This window comes from Microtus pennsylvanicus, chromosome 13 (assembly GCF_037038515.1).
Source record: "Microtus pennsylvanicus isolate mMicPen1 chromosome 13, mMicPen1.hap1, whole genome shotgun sequence".
NCBI lineage: Eukaryota > Metazoa > Chordata > Mammalia > Rodentia > Cricetidae > Microtus > Microtus pennsylvanicus.
The window spans coordinates 72,738,371-72,762,211 of NC_134591.1; the positions used below are offsets into that span (position 1 = coordinate 72,738,371).

A 23,841-nucleotide genomic window follows, 5' to 3' on the forward strand; every position below is an offset into this window, starting at 1 on the left:
GGCATTTCTGAATGAGTGTTCAAATTCTCAGTCAGTTAAGCCGCTGGGGGTGGGGTGAGGACAGTCCACTTTAAAATGAGCACTACATGTTTTCTGAAAGACACCACCACTGGCCTGAGACATGCTTAAGCCTTCAACCTTCCACAGTGGGTCTTATGCAGAGGATAAAGGGTTTCCTTTCAGTCCCTAAGGGGCCAAACCCATGCCTCATAGCCCTAAAAGGACACACCTGGATCTACTCGGAGGCGCTAACCAGCAGGACTGTTAGCTGTGCACACCTTCTGCCCTCTGTTTCAGCTCTGACCCTTGTGTTGGGGCCCTGGAGAGAAACTGCAGGTGTCCATGGGACTTCCTTTGTTTGTTCTTTTCATACAGCCACTGAATAAATGTGGTATCTCCTTTTCTCTGCTTTTCTTTTCTTTTTGAGCTTTTATTATTTATGTGTCTGTGTATGAGAATGTATGCCATGTGTTCCTGAGTACCCAGAGGCCAGAGAGGGTGTCAGATCCCAGGCAACCGGAGCTGCAGACGGCTGTGCGTTGCCTGCTGTTGAGCACTAGGAACCAAACAAACCCAGGTCCTCTGCAAGGGCAGTGAGTGCTCTTAACCTTTGAGCCCCCTCTGCTGTTCACTCAAGGACTGTCAGCTGAGCCTAGCTAAGGCTGCTAGGATCCCAGCTCTGATCCTAGAACTCAGTAACAAGACAATCCACATTCTTTAACAATCTTTCAAGTTCCGGTCATCTGGAATAGTATATCTAAGTTATGCTTGGAAAATGCAAATGAATCCCTCAAATGATATTGATACGGAGTCTGCTTCTTGGGTATCAATCAATGCCATCCTTTAGGGAAGGCTGACCCACAGATGCCCTGAAGCTGCACTCGGGACTCTAAGGTAAAGTCATCTCCCATACAGAGCAGGACAACCACTGCTCCCACTCACACCAACTCGGTATGCCTCCTGAAGACCTTAGCCACCTTTTAGAAGCTAAGACACTGGGCCAGTAAGTTAAGAAATAAAACTCGAATTAAGTCCACACACTGGACCACAACCCGCTTCCCAGCCTTACCTGGCCCTATCCACGCAGTCACCTCAATCTGCATGCCAAAGAAAAGTTTTCCCTTTGATGCAGTCAGTGCTTTTTCTTGGTCCTCTTGCTGCCGAAAGAACACCAGGCCATACCTTTCCTCAGAGGCCCCATGGATCTGCACTGAAGTCACCTTGCCAAACTTCTTAAATTCATGGAAAAGGCCATCTTTAAGGCTTGTATCTACATTGCCAAACAAAAACAAGGACATTTTTCTTATGTTAACTACAATCTATAGCAAACCATTTCCCCAAAACCAAAATATTTAATCCAGAAAAATATTTATTCAAAAGCAAGCCATGTTTTATCTATGTCTATGATATTGTTATACATGTAAACATGTGTGCACTTGTTGCAGGAGCTCCTTTCACTCCTTCAGCCAACAGCCGCTAAGATACCAGCCCACTGGGGCGTGGTCTCTCTCCCTTTAAAAAAGGGGCCACTTCCCTCTGTTCGCGCTCTGGCTTCCGGCTCTGCTTCCGGTGAGTAGGCTCCATTCCTGATTGTGCAGAGGGCTGTTGTCTGGGATGGTGATCTGTAAGTTTTTCCCCCTTAAAATAAACAACCTCTATAATAGTCATAATTCCAAACTGGTATGGGATTGTTTGTGACTTACACCTTCAATTGGCACCCCATGTTGGGCGCCACTTTGTAGTAGGAGCTGTGGGCCGCTTCCCGCCGCCTGGCTCCTGGCAGCACCAATCTACTTCAAGAGGACGATGGGCATCGAAGAGGCTCCTTATGGAGTTTGATAGCCATTTGGGCAAGAAACTGCTCTTGCCTGGACTATTGCATAAACTGGACACAGAGAACCCTCAAAGAGAGGACTGCTGAACTTGCCTAAAGGTGAGATGATCTTTCGGGGTTCCTGATTCATGAAAGAGTCTGCGAGATACTCTGCAGGACACAGCAGATAGTGACTGAACTGCCTTTGAAATTTCCTGCTTCATGGAAATGTCTCTGGATACTATGGGCCTGTAGGCCGAAGATGGATGCACCAACAATACAGAGGAACTTTGGGTGACTGTCCAGGCAGCAAGATGTCTCTGTGATTTCTAGAGTTTTGTAATTTGCTTACTTCTCATTTACTTAGGTAATATTATATCCTTCTGGAGTCTTGGTGGAGTTGAAGAATAGATAGATAGTTATAGTTTTCCATTGTTATGATAAAAGATAAAGTAGATATAAATATTGTAACTGTAATTCTTGCTTGATAACTGTTTTGTTATATGTAATTTTACTATGTTAAAGTGAAAGCCTTTCCTTTTTGTTTAAACAGAAAAGGGGGAAATGATGTGGGAAGGTCATTTGTCTATCTGTTGTTTCATTGGTTAATCAATAAAGAAAACTGCTTGGCCTGATAGGTCAGAAAATTAGGTAGGTGGGGTAGACAGAACAGAATGCTGGGAAGAAGGGAAGTGAGCCAGACGCCATGCTGCTCCTCTCTAGGGCAGGTGCGATGAAGCTCCAGCCCAAGATGGACATACACTAGAATCTTCCGGGTAAGACACCACTTTGTGGTGCTACACAGATTACTAAATATGGGTTAAGCATGATATGAGAGTTAGCCAAGAAGAGGCTAGATATAATTGGCCAGTCAATGTTTAAATGAATACAGTTTGTGTGTTGCTATTTTGGGCATAAAGCTAGCCGGTGGCCAGGAGCCGGGCGGCAGGAAGCAGCCCACAGCTCTTACTGTACATGCATTTTTTTTTTTTTTTTGATTTTCGAGACAGGATTTCTCTGTAGCTTTTTTTGGTTCCTGTCCTGGAACTAGCTCTTCTAGACCAGGACGGCCTCGAACTCACAGAGATCCACCTGCCTCTGCCTCCTGAGTGCTGGGATTAAAGGCGTGCGCCACCACCACCTAGCTGTGCCTACTTTTCTAACTCCAAAGCCCAACTTCCTTTTTTTCTTCCATCTTCTTGGACACATATAAAAGTCCTAAGCTTGCTGTCCCTGAGCATCTCAGCTCCCTCACTGTGCTGCCAACCATGCAGCTGCTTGCAGACCAGTCCATGCTCCTGCCTGTTTCCTCAAAAGGCCTGACATCTTCCTCCTCTTACTTCTTTCTGGCAATGGCAAGATGTGCCTTGCCTTCCCTGCTGATGGCTCTCAAGCTTTAGAAAATAAACCACATACAATTGTAACAATCACCTGGTTTTTGTTCATGGCATTACGTACGAAATGAGCCACAGAAACACCACACGTAAAGTCAAGTCCCCTATTCTAGCTCATCAGCGAGTTGCACTCTCTCGACAACTGGGAGGAAACTGCACTCGTATAAAACCTTACCTGTAGAGCGTACTGGAAGATTCTGAACTTTGATCCCAAAACTTTTCCGGGGCTCATCTTTTTCAAGAGACGAAAGCAACTGGGAAGTGGGTGCGGGGACTGCGGCAGACAAAACTGACCTGGCTGGAGAGTCATCACTTGAGGTGCTGCTGGAGTCACTACTGCAGACAAGAAGACAAAACACAAGGCAGCCCCAGGGGCATTAGTGTAAAACAAACAGAAAAGGATCGGCACAAGAAACAACACCCAGCAGCAACAATTAGCTAACTGCGACACTGAGGCTGAGGTTCTGCAGTTCATGCTGTGTGTGTGTGTCACACTCTGTTCTCAGAGGGAGAAGGCGACTCACACTGGCCTGGGGTTGGAAAGGAACACTCTTTCACTGACACAAGCCACCGAACAACAACTGCAACTTCTAGGACTGATTTCAACTTTCCCCTCCCAGGTCAAGTGCGTCTACTGAAAGGCAGGCAGGTGTACTGTAATCCTACACCCTGGAGGATATGCAGCAAGATTTGAGAATTCAAGTCTAGCCTGGGCTACACAGCAAGAACTTACCTCAAAAGAGCAAAGCAACACTGGTGTGTGTGATTCCCTGAGAACATCGACAGCTAGCCAACTGTGACAGAAGACTGTCAGCTCTGGAGCCACACGTAAGGGTCTGTCTAAATATTGGTTCAGAAACATGCACATTTCTTGGACAAATCACTTAACCTCTTACTTACTGAGTGTCACAGAGATAAGACTCAGGTCAAACACAAAGTTTGTTCAGCCCTCAAGGATAGATACACTACCTCCAGGCTCAAGGTAACAGCATACAATACTTTGAATTTCATGCATGAGTCGGGTGGTAGTGACATACACCTTTAATCCCAGGCACAGGAGCAGGCAGATCTTTTTCAGTTCGAGGTCAGCCTCGTCTACAGGGAGAGGGTTCCCTGACACCCAGGGTGGTTACACAGAGAAACCCTGTCTCGAAAAACCAAACCTACCCAGCCAGAATTGACATAGCAAGAGCCTGCCTTAAACAAAATCACTAGCTAAGCATAGACAAGACCCTAAATTCTGGCTTCAGAAACAGCCAGGCAACAAGTTCTATACAAGTCCACATTAAGGAAATGTAGACAAGGGGCCAGTGAGACAGCTCAATGGGGTAAAAAGTCCTTGCCCGATATCCTGAGTCCATTACTGGGGAACTGTATGGTAGAAAGAGAGGATCAATACTGCCAAGTTGTCCTCTACATCCACAGGCATACCATGGCATGTGTACTCGGAAGGCAGAAGCAGGTGGATGTCTGTGAGTTTGAGGCCAGCCTGATCTACATAGATAGTTGTACCCAGGCCAGCCAAGGCTACGTATTTAAGACCCTGTCTCAAAACAAAACAAAACCAGCAAAAAACCTAACAGATATAATCTTTTGTTTTTTGTTTTTTGAGACAGGGTTTCTCTGTGTAGCTTTGGAGCCTGTCCTGGAACTAGCTCTTGTAGACCAGGCTGGTCTTGAACTCACAGAGATCCGCCTGCCTCTGCCTCCCTAGTGCTGGGATTAAGGGCGTGCGTCACCATCACCAGGCTATAATGTAACAGATATAATCTGTCAGACGTGATGGCTCAAGTGCTAGTAAATTACAGTAGAGGACTGACAGTGAACCCCAGGCCAGCTCCATCAGGGCTGCAGGTGGTGAAGACAGACATAATATGAAGCAATATTTTTTATTTGTATTTTTTCTTTTCTTTAAGACAGTTCTCTCTCCATAGCCCTGGTAGTCCTGGAACTCACTAAGTAGTCCAAGATGGCCTTGAACTCATGTGCTGAGATATGCCACCGCGCTCAACTATGACTCAGTCATTTTTAATGACTTCTCATCAGGTAGCTAATAATTTCTTTCTTCTATATAATGCATAAGCTTGAATCAGAGGGAAAGTGTGCTAAGTGAATTTGATCAAGCTTTGACAGTTCAAAACATGCCAAAGTCCCTTGTGTTTTCCTCAGATACAGAAGAATCATCATATATACAAAATGCACCAGGATAACCCCCCTCTCACGACTGTACCAGGATAGACCCCCACCACCACTGCACCAGTTTAGACCTCTCCCGCCTCACGGCACCAGGATAGACCCCCCCTCACCACTGTACCAGGATAGACCCCCCCTCACCACTGTACCAGGATAGACCCCCCCTCACCACTGTACCAGGATAGACCCCCTCACCACTGCACCAGGATAGATCTCTGATATAGGATTTCCCTCTGTATGCTGTGATTACCATTGATAAAAGGAACTGCTTCGGGCCTATAGCAGAACTATAGGGGAACAGAGCTAGGCAGGGAAGACTGGGCTGAATGCTGAGAGAGAGAAGGCTGAGTCAGAGAGAAGCCCCACAGGAGCCAGACGGGACTTTAGCCAGTAAGCCACAGTTATGTGGCGATACACAAATAAATAAAAATGGGTTAAATTAATATGTAAGAGTTAGGCAATAAGAAGCTAGAGGTAATGGAACAGGTAGTGATTTAATTTAATTAATACAGTTTCTGTGTGATTATTTCAGTTCTGAGCGGCCGGGATGAACAGCCACCTACAACAGATCCCTCTCATCAATCCACAGAGACAGACGCCCCTCTTTTTTTCTGAGACAGGGTTTCTTCACACAGTGCAGGACAGACTGTAATTTATGATCCCCCGGCTAGGTAAAGTACTGGGATGCAGGTACACAGTATTAAACCCAGTATTAAGCTCCTTTTTTGAGACAGGGTCTTATATAATCCATGCCGACTTCAAACTCTTTGTGTGGCTAGGGATAACTCCTAATCCTCCTGCCTCCACCGCATGAGTTCTGTGAATATAGACGTGGACCACCATACCTGGCATTTTTCTAGTGCTCCTTTTCATAACTTTCCAACCCTAAAGGCACTAATGATCTCTCCACATCAGAATCACATCAGAATCTCTAGCCAAGGGCAGAGAATATTGTTTTATCACACTTATCTTGTGTGCGTGTGTGTGATGTATATGAACATGTCAGAGTGTGTGGACAGACATTCTCAGGAGTCTTGTTTTCCTTCCATAATGCCAACTTCTAAAACTAGACTGAAGTGGAAGCTAGATTTCAAATTTTGCTGTCATCAGTTGATTACAGGAAAAAGTAAAATGTAGAGTTTTTCTTTCTATCAATACCAAGGCCAAAGAATTCTGCAGCTGATTTTATTTTTCGAGACAATGCAGCCTAGCTGTCCTGAAACTCACTCTGGAGACCAGGCTGGCCTCAAACTCAGGAATCCACCTACCTCTGCTCCAACCCAATGTGTGCACCACCACTCCTAGCTTGCAGATGGCATTATTTTTTAATTGTGAAACAAATAATAATCGAAATACATAGCACTGTAACCACTAACAAAGATGGCATGGATGAAAACTACTCCAATCATTTTAATATGAACACTGTAGTCAACTTTTCTTCATTTTGACTAGGAATTTGAAGTAATGGGTTTTATTTCCTCACCAAAGCATCATCACTATTGCTTTGGTTTTACAAAACAGGTTTCTCTGTGGAGTTCTGGCTGTCCAGGAAATAGCTCTGTAGACCACGCTGGCCTTGAACTCAGCAATCGCGATCGCGATCTCTCTCTCTCTCTCTCTCTCTCTCTCTCTCTCTCTCTCTCTCTCTCTCTCTCTCTCACACACACACACACACACACACACACACACACTGCTGGAGGCACACCACCACTACAGTCCACTTCTTGGGATTCCAACATCTATTGCAGACCAGCTGAGACAGCCAGCCTTGTGGACTGGGCAACTTCTGGATTCTTGGACCTTCCATTCATAGCCAGTTACTGCTGAGTTGGCTGGACTGTGTCCTGTGAATCATTCTAACAAATTCTCTTTTTATTCTCTCTCTCTCTCTCTCTCTCTCTCTCTCTCTCTCTCTCTCTCTCTCTCTCACACACACACACACACACACACACACACACACACGTATAAAGAGAGATTCATTCTGTAAATTCTGCCACTCTAGAGAACCCTAATACAGCCTCTGAATGAATATTTTTAATTTATCTTTTAAAATGATGCCAACTCAACAACGGGGGGTGGGAGGCACGGTGTCCCAAAACGGCCAAAGCACTGAGCACGGGGATGGAAATCAAAAGCATGCAGTACAATGAACTGGTAATGGAGGCTGTGCTGCTGGCATCTGGGAGACCTGAAGAGGATCAGACAATCTGGGTAGATAGCTCAAGGCCAGTCTAGACTATAGAATCAGACCCTGTTTCCATTCCATGTCGCTTCTCATCCATTTGGATGATATTCTCTCATGGAGCCCGTGTTGGCCTCAAACTTGTAGCAATTCTCCAGGCTCAACCTCTCCAGGACTGGATTTGCAGGTGTGAGTCACCACACGCGTGGCTCCCAACACTTGGAAAGCCTGAAACAGGAAGGTAAAGAGTGCAAGGCCAGCCTGGACTACAAGCACTCTACTTTTAGAGCCTTTTGTGCAGGTGTTGGATGGACGAAACCACACAGTCACTGGGAAAAGTATATGGGCAGTTCTCCCCAAAACTTGGAACAGAGACTCATGGGTATCTGTATAACCCACCCTCAGCACATTCTGCAGTCAAAGGGTGGGAACTAAAAAGAAGGGCGAGACAGTTGAATGGATGCACAAAATGTAGCATAGATCGGGCACACACAATACTGCTGTTGCTCAGTCAGACACATCTTGGGATATGAAGAATTTGGAAGATACCATGCTAAGTGAAAAAAGTCAGTCACAAAAGCACATCTATGATTCCATATTAGACAATCAAAGTAGCCAAAGTCATAGGTAGAGAACAGAATAGTTGATTACAGTAGCGGGGGGAAGAACAAGTGGGAGATCGTGTGTGTGTGTGTGTGTGTTTGCGCGCACACACGTGCATCCACATGAACCTACATGTGTGGAGACTGATATTGTGTGCCTTCCTCAGTTGCTGTCTACTTATTTTTTAAAGCAGGGGTCTCTCACTGAAGCTAGGCTGTTTCAGCTAGAGCAGCTGGCCAGCAAACCCCAGGGATGCTCCTGTCTCCACACCCACCAGTGTTTTACATGGGCACTGGGAATCTTAACTCAGATCCTCATGCTTGCACTGCACCCCAGCCCAAGAACTTTCTTTTAATAGGTGCTACACTAAAATTTCAGTTTGGAGGGCTGGACAGGTGGCTCAGCAGTTAAGAGCACTTGCTTATTCTAGTACAAGTTTTTGATCCCAGTACTTGGGAGGCAGAGACAGGATCTCTGTGAGTTAAAGGTCAGTCTATCTACAGCGTGAATTCCAGAACAGCGAGCGCTACATAGAGAAACCACGTCTTAAAGTGGGGGGGGGAGGCACTCGTTCTTGTAGAGAACCTGGCCTGGGTACAATTCCCAGTATCCACATGATGGCTCACAATCATCCATAATTTAGCTCCTGGGGATTCAATCTTTTCTTCTGACCTCCCTGAGTACCAAGCACACAGGTGTGCAGGCACATGAAGGCAAGATGCGCTCACATAAGATAAAATAAATAAATCTAAAGTTTTTTTTCAATATTTCAGTTTGGAAAGTTAGGAAAGTTCTGGTAATAGAATATATACAATAATACAGAATACTTACACCACAGAACTGGACATTTCAGATAACTATTATAGAGAGCTTTCTCTTATTTACTCCTCCCTAGGCAACTTACAAAATAAGAAGAGTTCCCTTTGTTTCCTAAGGATGTGAGCAGCTGCCTCATCTCAAGGGTAAATTTCCTGGAAAAGACGGCTGTCCTGAGTCAGCTGGGACTGCCCAGCTGTCACCCAGAGCAGGGGAGAACACAAAGCAGCAAGAAGGCCTGAGGGGTGGGGATGAAAGCCCTGGGAGTGCGCTCTGCATTCAAGTCTTACTCATCAGGGAACCAGAGACAACAGCTATCTGACAAAGAACAGTGACTAAGTTTGCAGAGGAGAATTCACAGGAGAGCAGAGCTGTCTGTCAGGCAGAGCTAGAGGCAGAAAACAAACACCTACCCAGCAATAATTCCTGCTGACAGAAACAAACAGTAACAATTTACATTAGGTCTAAGATTTTGTTTTTAGCAGGTGCTGGGGATAGACCCCGGGGTCCTCTCTCACACATGCTAGGCAAGTACTACACCACTCACTACACTGCATGCATCCGAGCCCAAAAACTCTTTTTTAAGAGTGCCTGGTTTGCCAGGCAGTGGTGGCGCATGCCTTTAATCCCAGAGAGAGGGACAAGCTAGTATCAAGTGACAGTTAGTGCTGCTGAGGAAATGGCGCTGGTTTAGAGTGTGGACTGATGGCTGGGGGGTTTAAAGGATCATGGAAGGTGTATCTGTCAGCTGTGGCTGTACAGGAAATCCCCTCTGCCAAGTGTGATAGTCCATACCTTTAATTCAACACTGGCACGTTCGCTGACTTTGAGGCCAGCCTGGTCTACAGAGTAAGTTCTAAGACAGCCAGAGCTACTCAGAGAAACCCTGCCTTGAAAGAACCCTCCTCCCCACCCCACCCCCGCAAAAAAGCCTGATTTTAGCAGAAGATGCTGCTTTAAGACTGTGTACTTAGCACTCACAAAAGGTTAACTATGACTTCATTCTTCAGAACGCAGTGATTGCTGCAGCCGAATTTTTTAAGCTTATGATTATCGGTGGGAGTCATGTAAAATATAGGAATAGTTCATCACACCGTGCTGAATAATAAACAATGAACTAACAGAAGAAGCTGACTACAAGGCAGCTCAGCAATAGAGCACTTGCCTAGAACAGTCAAGACCCTGATTTTAATCTCTAGCCACAAAAGACAATAAAATGAAATAAAATGCTCCCCTTCTCCGGGTGCTCAAGCGCTAACCCTTGAGCTCAGGGCTGCTGCACACTGTGGGACACTCTGCTACTAAGTCTTTACCCCATCCTCTCACACCTCTTTGAGATAACTGCCCAGGCTGGCCTTGAACTTCCTATGTACCGAGGCAGGTTGGAACACTGAACTTTCCCTTTTAACCTCCCCCACAACCCAGGTCTGACTAAAATTGTATCAAAGAGAGGAAGCAAGAAAGAGTGCTGGGGGATTCAGGCACACCAACATCTTCATAGCAGGGCACAGCTGTAATATTCCAACACGGGAGGTGGGGGTGTTCGAGGCAAAAGGATTGCAAGTCTGAGACCAGTCTGATCTACCCACCAAGATCTTGTCCCCAGACAACAACAACAAAGTATTGCTCGGCCTTACAAAGGGAAGAGTGAAATTAGCTGGATGAAAAGAATAAATGCATGGCCCATATATATTGAACACTTCTAAGGGTACCTATACTGGTCCACAACTCAGCAACAGGGTTGGCAATATATCAGTGGTGGAGTGCATGCCTCACGTGTGAGGCCTTGGGTGTGAGGGTCAGAGAACACGGTGGCAGAGGTAAAATGCTAGCCCCTAGGAGCTAACAGAAGAATTGGGAATTAAAAGAAAAAGAGTTGTAAAGGGCCTTTGAAATAGCTTCTTGGGTAAGGACACCTACCACCAAGCCTGATGATCCAGGTTCAATCCCTGGGCCCCTGTATGTTGTGGAATAATCTTTTTGTACACTGTGAAGATGTGTCTCTGTCAAGGTACCTTCTGATTGGTTTAATAAACAGCTTAATGGTCCAATAGCTAGGCAGGAAGAAATAGGTGGGACTTCCAGGGAGAGAGAGGAACTTGGGGTAAGAATCTGAGGTGGGGAATTCACCAGCTAGACATGAAGAAAATCGGACACATACTGAGCAAAGGTAACAAGCCATGTGGCAGAACATAGATATATTTAAGTTATGGGAGCTAATTAGGAACAAGCCTAAGCTAAGGCCCAGCTTTCAAACTTAGTAAGTTTCCTTGTCATCATTTGGAAGCTGGAGGTCCAAGAAAGTCCAGCTATACTTACTTACAGTACAGAAAATCAACTCCCATAAGTTATCTTCTGACCTCTGTGCACACACACCATAGCATACATGTCTATAAGCACACAAACACACAATACCTTAAAAAGACTTACAAGTGCTGGCACCAAAGTGCTGGATCCAGTTTCAGTTTCAGGATCCACTGTTCCATTAATAGCCAGAAAAAAAAAGCCTATGACTTTATTAATATAAAGAATACTTTACCATTTCCTGGTGAGCTGTATGTCATTTATGTGAACATGTACTCTTATATGTACATGTGAGACCAGAGTCTGACATCAATCACTCTCTGCTTTTTTTTAAAAAAATTACTCTGCCTCAAAGTAATGTGTATGAGTGCTCTGCCTGCAAGCCAGACATTGTGTTGGATCCCCTGGAACTGGAGTTACAGACGGCTGTGAGCCACCACGTGGGTGCTAGGGATTGAACCCTGGTCCTCTGGAAGGGCAACCAATGTCTTTAACCCCTAAATTATCTCTCCAGTCCCTCTACCTCATTTTTTTTTTCTTCTTCTTGAGACAGAGTTTCTCTGTAGCTTTAGAGGCTGCCCCTAGAACTCGCTCTGTAGACCAGGCTGGCTTCAAACTCACAGAGTTCTGCCTGTCTCTGCCTCCCGAGTGCTGGGATTAAAGGCATGAGCCACCACCACTTGGCCACCTCATTTTTTTAAGACAGAATCTCCCAATGAATCTGGAGTTTGCTTCCACTAAACTGGCTGAGCAGCCAGGCCCAAGGATACCAGCTCAACTTTCCACTACTTCTTACAGATGGTCAGCCACCAAAAGCTCTGGGGTCACGCACTATGACTGCCCGATATCCAACTGGGCTGTTGCTTATTTTTGTCAAGTGTTCAGATTCTGCCTCAGAGTACAAAAATGCAGTGGGTGAAATGGACACTGTTTTACCACTGACTCACTTTTGGGGAACAATGTTGGCTGTGGGGTACTTCCAGTCTAAATTCCAAAGTGGGCGAGCCCAGGTAGCTGCCATAGGCTGGCAATCCGAGATTCAGAAAGCAGGCTAGAGGCACAGAACACTGGCACAGCATCTACTGGGCCTGCCTGAGGCCCCAGGTTCCCTCCCAAAACCGTGTCTGTGTGTTCTTTAGAAAACCTGCTACTCGAGTAACCTTCAAAACAACAGCTCAAATAACGCCCACAACGGCAGCACGCACCTAGAATCCCAGGACTTAGAAGGCTGGGGCAAGAGGACAGTTTGTTTGAGCGCAGCCTGAGCTACACAGCAAGACCTTGTGTCAAGAAAAGTAAAAAAATAACTACAAAAGCATCCTGCACAACTCTCCTCTTTCCATAGACGAAGCGAATAAGCCCAAAGAACAAGAGCACCTTCTTCACAGCAGCACTCTTAGAGCTCCCGGGGGCTCCACAGGTACAGGCGAGGGAGCGGTACCCACAGCACTGCTTTCCTGTTGGGGGTATTTGCACACTGTGTGAAAATATAAAGCTGAATGGCCAATAGCTAGGCAGGAGGTATAGGTGGGGACATCCAGGCGGGGACTGAGAGGTGGGGAAGGGAGTAAATCTAGGCCGGTTAAGACGCCAAGGAGATATGGAAGGAGTTAGACATGGACATACAAAATGAAAAAAAGATAAAAGGCCACAAGGTAAAACATAGGTTAATATAAACGGATTAATTAAAGTTACAAGAGCTAGTAGAGCTAAGGGCAAACTTTCATATTCGGGAGCTGGCAGTACAGAGAAAGACTCTGCCTCTGCACTCTGGAGAGAACAGCCAGAGGCATCTGGAAGACTCCAAAGCAGAGAGAGGAAACAGACAGGTAGCTGAGAGGGGGGAGAATAACAGGGGATAGAGAATAGAGCTGCTCTATAAGAAGGGTGGACAGCTGAGAGAAGAGAACCGCCAGGAGACTACCAGGGGTCTTTGAGACAGACGAGTACTTGAGAGTAGGAGCTGAAGGAGCCTGGAGACTAATGTGGACCTTGATGTGCTGATTGATAGGAATATATTCTGAGGAATTCTGGCTTTATCTAACCACCAGCAATCCTGTTGTAGACTAGGCTGAGCTCATTCCTGGATATTTTGACAGACTTTAGGAGTTTGGGGAATTGGGAAGTTTATTTTGGACTCGACAGGAGATTGATGAGAAAGTCTCATGTCGATACTTAACTATGTAATATATAAAATCAACTAAAATGCTTAGAAAGGCATGAACAAATAGAACATGGGGAGGTTTTTTGTTTTGGGTATTGTTTTCGGAGGTGACTTTTTGCTCTGTTTTGCAACAAGGTCGGTTTGTCTTATTTTTTTTAATTGCTGTGATGAAACATCATGACCAAGGCCAACTTAAAGAAGATGCATTTAGTTGGGGGACTGCTTATAGTTTTGGGGAGTTAGTCCATGAATATGAAAGGAGCGTGGCAGCAGGCAGGCAAGCATGTCGCTGAGGCAGTAGCTGAGAGCTTCCATCCTGATCCAAACGCAGAAAGCAAAGAGCAAGAGTTGAGTGGCCCTGATGAGGGATTTCAAACTTCAAAGCCCACCCCCAGTGACACAGCTTCTCCAATAAGGCCACACCTAACCCTTCCCAAACAGTTCCAGTAATTGGGGACTAAGCATTCAAACATATGAGCCCATGGGAATCATTCTCATTCAGACCATCTAGTCTGACTATGTAATCCTGCTAGCCTCAACTCATCGGAGATCCACTTGCCTCTGCGCTTTTTAGGTAGTTACAGCCCACCTCTTTCTAAATTTAGAATCTCATCCTGTAGCTCCATTTGGCCTTGAATGAGCTCCTCCTTCCTTGAGTGCTTGAGTGCACTGATTCCAGGTGTTGGCCGCTATATCCAGAAAAATGTGGGGTTTTTTTCATTGCAGATACACCAGCTGGGTACTTCTGACGGAGCCTGTATCAGTGTACTTTGAGATTTTGTCCTCTTCTGACTTAACCATGGCACTGACTTCGCCTTTCTACGCAGGACAAGAGGAAAGCTTGCTACTGCCTGCTTCTGAACTGCGTTTAGAAGTGGTTTCAGGACCAAGAAATTTGAAAGGCACTAACCTACCCATGCTTAATTTTTTTATAATTTGGGGGCACTAGTTTATTTTTTAAGTGACTAAAGAGTAAAAGAAACAGCCTAAAACTGTTCCCTTTAAATGTAACCATTTCTTTAGAATCTTCACCCAAACACACAAAGTTACAGTACAAAATGGCTGCAAGCACTGTGACACAGTGCATTCAAAAGTGGTTGTCCTTGTCGGAAATAAGGAAGAGCCCTGGAACAAATGCCCTCGGTTTTGAGCCTGTGAATCATGGGAGCAGCACAGGTGTCTCTTGGGCTCCCTCTAATCCCAGCACAGCTCTGCTGTGTGTCCGCAGACACAGAAAAACCTCTACTGAAGACATTACTCATCACTTGAAAATAACCTGCACGGTAGCATTCTTTCCCATATCAAAAATAAATTTTTAGCCAGGTGTGGTGGCACAGACATGAGGCCGGGGGAGTGGAGAGGCGCTTGTGGTTAGCAGTCCTAGCCTGAGGACTAGACAGATGCAACAAGCCAGGCACCCTGCAACCCCCACCCCAACTCCCTCTATAGGGAGTCTGCTGACCCTTCTAGCCTCCAAACACACAAATACACACCACACACACAGAGTTCAAGTTCAAGCAGGTCTGGAATACAGAATGAAATTCTGACTCAAAAAAGGGGGAAGGGGGTACTAGGGATACAGCTTCTAGTAGAATCCTGCTCAGAAGCATAAAATCTTAGCTTCCATTCCCATCACTAAAAATAAAAATACGGCGAGGAATTCATAAATAAAAGGTGAGAACCAATCTTCTCACACTTATAAGCCACCACTCAGAAGGTGGGAGGGGTGAGGGTCAGAATTTCTAGGTCATCCTCCAGAAAGTAGAGGCCAACCTAGGCTACTTGAAACCTGAACATGATAGCACCTTCAATCCCTGCACTTGGGAAACAGAGGCAAGTGGATCTCTCTGAGTTTTAGGCCAGTCTGATCTACACAGTAAATTCCAAGACAGCCAGAGCTATACAGTAAGACCCTGCCTCGAAAAAAAAAATACATCAAAGTTAAAACTCACACAATATCAAAGCACAGATTTACCCCAACTTATTTTAATTCCTTTCAACCTAACAAACCCAAAGCAACCCCAGCACAAGCCAAGGGAAAAAGATGGGAAACCAGGCAGAGCTCAAAGAAGCCCCAGGGCCACCAACCACCAGTGCCCAGATCATAAGGGAACGCAGCAAGGCAGCAACAGGGCGGGACAGCACCTCATCTTCTGGGCTGCGGGCGGCGACCCACAGCAGAGGGGGGGGGGGCGCACAAATAAAAACGGCAGCGTGATGACGGCCGCTGGCCCCGCCTCTAGGCTCGCTGGGCCCCGCCCCTGAGAGCACACCCACGCCACACCCACGTCACAAGGCCTGTGGCAGCCGAAGTCCCTGAGCCCAGCAACGCCACAAACAAGGCAAAGGCTGGCAAAACAAGGAAGCCTCCAGGAGGTGGCAAAGGGCCAGCTCAAACCGGATAATTCCAGTTCAGGCTGGTTCGAGATATAAACACACAGTTCCTAGCTTCCCAAACAAAACTCAACCTCGCCCCTGGGTTCTATTCTCCAGAGGCAGAGCAAATCCTGGTCAGCCCAGCACTGCTCCCAAAATGCAAGGTATATTCTTTCAGCCCTGGCACTACCAGAAGCCACACTTTTTTCTTTTCTTTTTTTTTTAAGTGTTCACTAAAATAATATACAGCGTTTCTGGGAAACAAGCTTGGAAGCGGACATGCTCTTAGATCCCCACAGACAGAACCAGGCAGGTTCACCAGAGTCATCAGTAAGCAGACGCTTTGCTTTTCCAGTTCTACACTTAGCCGGGGCCGTGCTCTCAGCCTTGATACCCAAGGTTTTTTGTGGCATCGGAGGAACAACAAAGCGAAGCACTCAGCGGCCAAAAAAGGAACATTAGCAAAACCGGGACTCTGCAGTGACCTCTGCAGGCTGCCGGCAAGGGGAATGCAGAAAACGGCCTCTTTTCTTCCCTTACCTTTAAACAGCCCTAAAACTACAAGAAGCAGAGAATGTGCAAACGTTGTTGTTTTCAGAAGAAAACAGGAGGTTTGGGGGGAGTTTTAGGGCACAAAGACTTGCTGCTGTCCCTCAGCTCTGGCCATCGACTACCCGCTCTAACAATAACTTCCAGAAAAAACCAGATACCGCGCTTCAAGGAGGCAGAACAACCAGTGGGTAACACACCACCATTAACTGATTCTTACTGGATAACATCACAGTTGATAATCATAAGCTAGAAACTCCTTCTAACAGCTAGAAAGGCCGACAGTAAAGAGTTAGTTTTTGTTCATAACAAATTTGACATGGGGGGGGGGCGCAGACAGGGTTTCTCTGTGTAGCCCTGACTATCCTGGAATTCAGAGCTCAGCCTGCCTCCATGTGTACCACTACAGCCTAGCTGGCACTATTTCTGAACCCTTTCTTAGATAAGGCAATACAGCACCTTAACTTAGGCTTAAATCAGAGTGCAGGTATTTGAAAACAAGGGCCATGAGACAAATGAAGACCAGCCTCTTAAAGAGTATGTACTGGTTAAGGGACGGAGCTTAGTGAGAGAGCATGTGCAAGGCCCTGGGTTGCATACTCAGCACCCCCCTCCCCAAATCCTACATCTTTAACCTTTGACACTGGCCGCTTTAATGCCCCCAAATATACATGTTACTTCGATTGTTATTCCAAAAAGAGCAATATAAACCTAACTGTTGACTTTCACAAACTCGCATGTATATATTTCTTTTTGCAGCTGGTAAGAGTCCGTTTTTAATGGTCTCTTAACACTAGCAAACTTTCTTCATACCACTCAAATGGGAAAAAAATAACCTTTCAATGATGTGGGATTCCCCTCTGTATGCTGTGATTACCATTAATGAATAAAGAAACTGCCTTGGCCTGTTGATATGGCAGAACTTAAGAGGCAGGCGGGGGAAACTAAACTGAATGCTGGGAGAAAGGAGATGGAGTTTGGAGAAGCCGTGTAGCCTCCAGAGACAGACATGCTGAAACTTTGCTGGCAGGCCACAACCTTGTAGTGATGCAGATTAATGGAGATGGGTTAAATTAAGATGCAAGAGTTAACAAATAAGAAGTTAGAGCTAGTGGGCCAAGCAGTATTTTAAATAATATAGTTTCTGCGTCATGATGATGGTGATGAGATATATGATACAGGGTCTGTCTCCAGCATGCTGGGACTAAAGGTGTGTAATACCAAAAAACCAGCAGGAAACTTTTACTTAATATACGTATGAAAGCTACTCCCACTTGTGGTAGTATCCAGCAAATAATACATTATCATAGCAAAGTATATGACCAGGTAATAAAATGAGCATTCACACAAAGGATAATAGTATGTATCTATGACAATCCTTGAACACAGGAGGTAGTGGCACTGCAAGAACCTCTCTCAAAAACACAGAGCAAGGGTTAGGGAGACAGCTCAATCAATGGGTTCAGTGCTTGCTGTGCAACTCAAGGGCCTTAGTTTCCATCCCTATAACTAGACAATTCTGTATGGGAGCCTGTATCTTTAATCCCTAAGAGAGCTATGAGGTGGTGACAGAAGAGGCCTACTAGCTTGGCAGGAGCAGTGGGGGAAAAGAGACCCCACCTTAAAGATAGAGGACAAGGACAGATATGCTCATCGTGACAGGAATGTACTGCCATGCACACACAGGGTAAGATTTTACAAAGCATTCATTCTCCTAATTAACACCTAAAAAACCTACACTTACAAAAGCTAAACGCAGGTGTCACCCGACACAGTCCATGTCACCAACCCCAGGGTTCCCTCCTGCTTTCAAACTGCAGATGACTACAGTTATGGAAGGGTTTCTATCTGAACTGGAGGGACCTGCAAGAGTTCCTCGTAAGGTTAAAAGGTCTTCAAGAAAGCAATCTCTGATCTGGACACGTCATTCAGATGCTCGCAGGGCCAAGCGCGGCCTTGGTCTTCATAAGAAACAAGAGCTTTCTACACAGGGACAAAGTCTCACTATGCAGGTCAGGCTGCCCTTGAACCTAAGCTGCCTCAGCCTGCAAGGTCTGCAAGGTGCAAGGATTATGTTATGAATCAGAAGCCATAGCTCTACCTCAGTGGTAAGGCAGGGTCTTCCTTTGATCCCTAACAGCAAGGTGTACGTGTGGAAGGGAGGTGTGTGAATCCAGAATTTATTCAATATTTTAAATTTTTTATATTTTACTCCAAATTTGGGTAAGATAAAATTCCAAATGTCTACCATTAGGGGAAAGCTTAGTGGCATTGTAGACAACTGTAGTTTCCATTTCAGACAAGGTCTCATGTAACAGAAGATAGCCTCCACCTCCTAGGCTTACATCATACAAGACCATGCCCACTCATAGACAATTTTTAATATAATTTACTCAAAATTTTTATTTAAAACTAATATGTTTACAACTATACCTAGAAAAAAAACTTACGCAAAATTTTTCCAAGACAGCAGGGTAGCTAATAGGGTTAAAAAGGAACTTGCCTCCTGACGACCCACACAGAAGAGACACACTCTACACCCCTGCAAGCTGCCCTCCAGCCTCCACACAAACATGGTGCACACAATGTAATTTTCAGTCGGGTATAGTGACACACACCTTTAATCCCAGCACTAAAGAGAGAGAGGTAGGTAGTAGGTAGGTAGTTTTGAGTTTGAGGCCAGCCTGGTCTACACAGTGAAACTCTTCATCAAAATTTAAAAACAACCAAAAAAATGTTCATTTTTCTTTCAAGTAAAAGCCAACTACTCTAATGTAAAGGAAATGTATCAAGGAGGAGGCAGCAGTGCCGCAGCCAGGATGAAGCCCTGGGCTTCATGCACGTCTGGCAAACACTGCACTAGTAATCTAGTCGAGGACGGCCTAAGACTTAAGGTCATGGCAGTCTCAGTCTCCCACACGAGGCAAACAAGGCATCCAAAATCAGTCTAATAAAGATCCAGGCATGTATCTAGTAAAGAAACACCTAAACCCCATTGGGTGGTGACCGTAGCAGCCAGTTCATTCTGAGGATTTCAACTATCAGTTACATAATAAATGTTCTGGTTTCAAACACTAAAACTGTAATGCATTTAAAAGTGTTCCGTATTGGGGGCATGCTAATTTTTTCTGCACTGTTCCAATTTTAGTACATGTGCTGCTGAAAGGAGCCATGGTGGCGCACGCCTTTAATCTCAGCACTAGGGAGGCAGAGGCAGCAGATCTCTTGAGTTTGAGGGTAGCTTGGTCTACCAAGACAGCCAAGGCTGCACAGAGACACCCTAAAAATAAATAAACAATGACATGTTGTGTTGAGGACCCGGAAGATGGCCCAGTAAGTAAAAGGTGCCATTGCATAAGCCTGGCCACCTGAATTCAATCTCCTGCATCCACAAAAAGTAGAAAGAGAGAGAGACCCAGCTCCAATGTTGTCCTTTGACCTGAACAAGCACATCATAGTCGCACAACCATTCATATATACCATACACACACACACACACACACACACACACACACACACACAAAATTTAAAACAAATATGTAAAGCGTTCTGTTAAAGGAAAAAATGGCCGGAGGTGTTGGTGGACACCTTTAATTCTATCTTCAAGAGGCAGCAAGTGAATCTTGCCTGGTCTACACAGAGGAACCACGTCTCCAAAGATAAAACAAAACAGAGGGAAAGTGACACAGTAAATGGCAGCTAGGACAAAGAAGGGTACCTCCAGCAGCACACGGCAGCACATGGGAGTTTGTACAAGGGGCCTGTTTCTCATCAGCTAGACGTTGTGACAAGCTATGAGAAAGAGCAAATGCCTCTCTTTCAGAAAGACTATGCAACCACAGTCAATAATTATGTGCTCGCTCACTTCAAGTGGGCTACTAGAGTCTTGTCACCAAAGCAAGGTCAAAGGTGAGCCTCAAGTTGACACGAGAGAAACCATGGTGTGGACAAGCTACATTGTGTCGATATACAATGTTAATTTTAAACATCTCTAAGTAGCTTTTGTGACTATTACATTTAAAAGTCATCCAAAAAGAGAGAGGGAGAGGGGCTTTTTCTTTCAGTTTGTCTGTCTTTTCATATGATTTAGTTGTAGAGAAAAAGAAACCATCTGATGAAGGAACAAGGCTAAGAGACCCTTCTTGATGCCACAGGACCTAATTTTACTCACAATCACATGACAAAAGTGTCCACCTATCTCCACTGGTTCTGCTTCCCCCTTGGTGTTAACTAAGAATCCCTCCCGTGTGTCTAAGCTTTTCAGCTCATCTAGAAAAGCAGACCAGGTCCTGTTCCTGGAGGAGAGCCCCAATCACCACGAAGTTCATCCTGGTTTTCATGAGTCAGCACCAAGCTGACTCTAACGGACTGTCTCCCATCATTCCCAGTCAGGCTTTCCTTCTCTGAGGTCTAACAGTTTATCTATTCAAGTTCAAGCTCCATGGTTTCGATGAGGTTGGTTTGTTTGGCTAGTTGGTTTTCTGGAGAGCAGGGCGGTAAGGTTTGTGAGTCTGGGGGTCTTGTGTGTGTGTGTGTGTGTGTGTGTGTGTGTGTGTGTGTGTGTGTGTGTGTGTTAGAGAACAAAGCCCTATGGCATGCTAGGCCAGCACGTTACCAAGTGAACCCAGAAGTTACCTTTCCAAAGCACACATCTCACAAGCCATCTCTCTGAAAATCCTTCAAGTGCTACAAACCCCTGGGGCTGGAGAGATGGCCCCATGATTAACAATACTTACTGGCTCTTGCAGAGGACCTGGGTTCAGTTCCAAGCACCCATACAGTGGCTCACAACCATACATGATTCCAGTTCCAACATATCTGAAACCATATTCTGATCTCTGTGGAAACCATGTACATGTGGCACACATTTACATACACAGGCAAAACACTAATACACTTAAATTTAAAAAAAATTAATTTTAAAAGGTTAAAAACCTTAATTATTAACATGTTTAAACTATTTTTAAATTATCTCACAGTATTTTATATGTCTAAAATTTAGAACTTTAGGGCTGATTTGTGCTCCTTGTACTGGTAAGTTATATCATAATAAGGAGGCCAAGGATTCAAGCTTGCTACTTGAGGACAGCTCTCCATGGGTTTGGAGAAGGGTCATTGATGGATTCTTGCTCTGCTCCTACTCGCCATCCCCAGGGTCTCATGTATCCTAGGCTAGCCTCAAACCTACTATGTAGTGGAGGATAACCTTCCTGTCTCTACCTCCTCCATGTTGGGATTACAAGTGTATGATACCATGTCTTGTTCTCTGGGGTTCTACAGGTTGAGCCTGGGCTTTCTACATGCCAGGCAATCTTGGTACTTACTGAGCTGTGTCTCCAGCTTAATTCTGCCTGGTTAAGTGTTTTTCCCCTTTGAAGAGGTTCTAATACATTTTTTGGGTCATTGATTTCCTTTCCTATATAGTAATACAGAAAACACACACACATGGTTTCTTTTTCCTTAGTAGAGGGAACACAAGCTTGATTGTGTTCACAATTCACATACACATTTTTGTTTGTTTTTCAAGACAGGTTTTCTCTGTGTAGCCCTGGCTGTTCTGGAACCAGCTGTGTAGACCAGACTGACCTCGAATTCTCAGAGGTCTGCCTGCCTCTGCCTCCCTAGTGCTGGGATTAAAGGTGTGCACCACCACCTCCTGTACAATTAATTCCCTTGATCGAGGTAACTCGCTCCACAGCAGTGTTTTCTGGACCTGTCATAGTTTAGCCATTACCTGAGCCTCAAATTAGCTTATTGATTTCCTTCTGTTAAAGTGTGACTGACAGCTGCTTCGTGATGACAGTTTGGTGTCTATGTATAGAACAGTGGGAGGACAGAAAGGTTATCTAACTCTTGAGACCTAGGGTAGCACTGGGCAGGCTGTGACGGATATGTAGAAGTACAGAAAAGAAGAAAGGCATTTTAATTTTGACAGGAATGATCTAAATGTTTTGAGATCAGCAAATAATTTGTGTGTGTGTGTGTGTGTGTGTGTGTGTGTGTGTGTGTGTGAGAGAGAGAGAGAGAGAGAGAGAGAGAGAGAGAGAGAGAGAGAGAGAGAGAGAGAGAGAGAGTTGTTTTCTCTGCATAGCGCTGGCTGTCCTGAAACCTCACCATGAAGCCCAGACTGGCCTCAAACTCTCTACATCCCAAGCACTGAGATTAAAGGTGTGCACCACCTTTCCTGGCTAAGACCAGCGTAAAAAAGGCAAATTAATGAGCCGGGCGGTGGTGGCGCACGCCTTTAATCCCAGCACTCGGGAGCAGAGGCAGGCGGATCTCTGTGAGTTCGAGGCCAGCCTGGTCTACAAGAGCTAGTTCCAGGACAGGAACCAAAAAGCTACGGAGAAACCCTGTCTCGAAAAATAAAAATAAAAAAGGGCGGGGGGCCTGGAGAGATGGCTCAGTGGTTAAGAGCACTGCCTGCTCTTTCAAAGGTCCTGAGTTCAATTCCCAGCAACCACATGGTGGCTCACAAACATCTGTAATGAGGTCTGATGCCCTCTTCTGGCCTGCAGGCATACAAGCAGACAGAATACTGTATAAATGATAAATAAATATTTTTTTTAAAAAAAAGGCAAATTAAGCTGCTCAGCTGGTCAGATGTGGTCTTCCAGACACATCTTCTATGTAAGAAGGTAAACTTAGACACAGTCACCTGCCACCGTCATCCTCAGTATCTTCTTGCTCACCCACTTTCTCCCTGAGATTTAGTCCTTAAATCATGTCCAGGTACATTCTGCCTTTCTTCAAGTTCAGAAAGTCAGAAGACAGATCTTAAAAACTAAGAACAGAACTGGAGGTGGTGGTTCACGCCTTTAATCACTGCAGTTGGGAGGCAGAGGCAGGCCTATCTCTGAGTTTGGGGCCAGTCTGGTCTACAGAATGAGTTCCAGGACAGGCACCAAAGCTACAGAAAGAAACCCTTTCTCTAAAAACCAAAACCCCAAACAAACAAATAAAATCCCTGTGTGAACAGGGATTAGCTCCATCAGCAGCATCAGATCACTTCTGCATTTATAAACTCTGACTCCCACTCCGACTGTAAGCACACATTCAGTGTAAGGCTGCCCAGAGCTTCACATCACAGACTTCCCTGACATCAGCATCAGCATCCACACATCTTAAGTGAAAGCTCTGACCCAGACACTGACATCAGCGCCCACACACACTTCAGTAAGCGCTTCAACCCAGACACCAACATCAACACGCACACACGTCAGGGAAGTTCTAAGCCCATGAAACACTGAGGGATTCCTTCAATGGCAGATTTTAAAGAGATGACAAAAACGTGACTATCTTAAGAAACCCCAGGCAGGAGAACGAAACAATGAGGTTCTCTGATCTGCCAAGAGGGTTAGCTTCATCAACCATTCGTCTCGACAACAAGACAATCTAACTTCTCTGACTTCCAAAAGTTAAGTGCCTGCGTCACTCAAATATGGCA

The 23,841-nt window shown here is 45.3% G+C and overlaps 1 protein-coding gene across 4 annotated transcripts in view; it reads right to left on the minus strand.

The window, feature by feature from the left end:
• Positions 1-23,841, minus strand: part of Spen (spen family transcriptional repressor) — a 76,086-nt gene that overhangs the window by 28,465 nt on the left and 23,780 nt on the right. For 3 of the 4 annotated variants that reach the window (XM_075945665.1, XM_075945662.1, XM_075945664.1), the window contains 2 exons: positions 3,383-3,543; positions 1,070-1,270 (listed from right to left, as the gene is read on the minus strand). In XM_075945665.1, coding sequence (XP_075801780.1) covers positions 1,070-1,270; positions 3,383-3,543 — 362 coding nt within the window. The remainder of the gene's footprint in view (positions 1-1,069; positions 1,271-3,382; positions 3,544-23,841) is intronic. The other variant, XM_075945663.1, reaches the window with a different exon arrangement.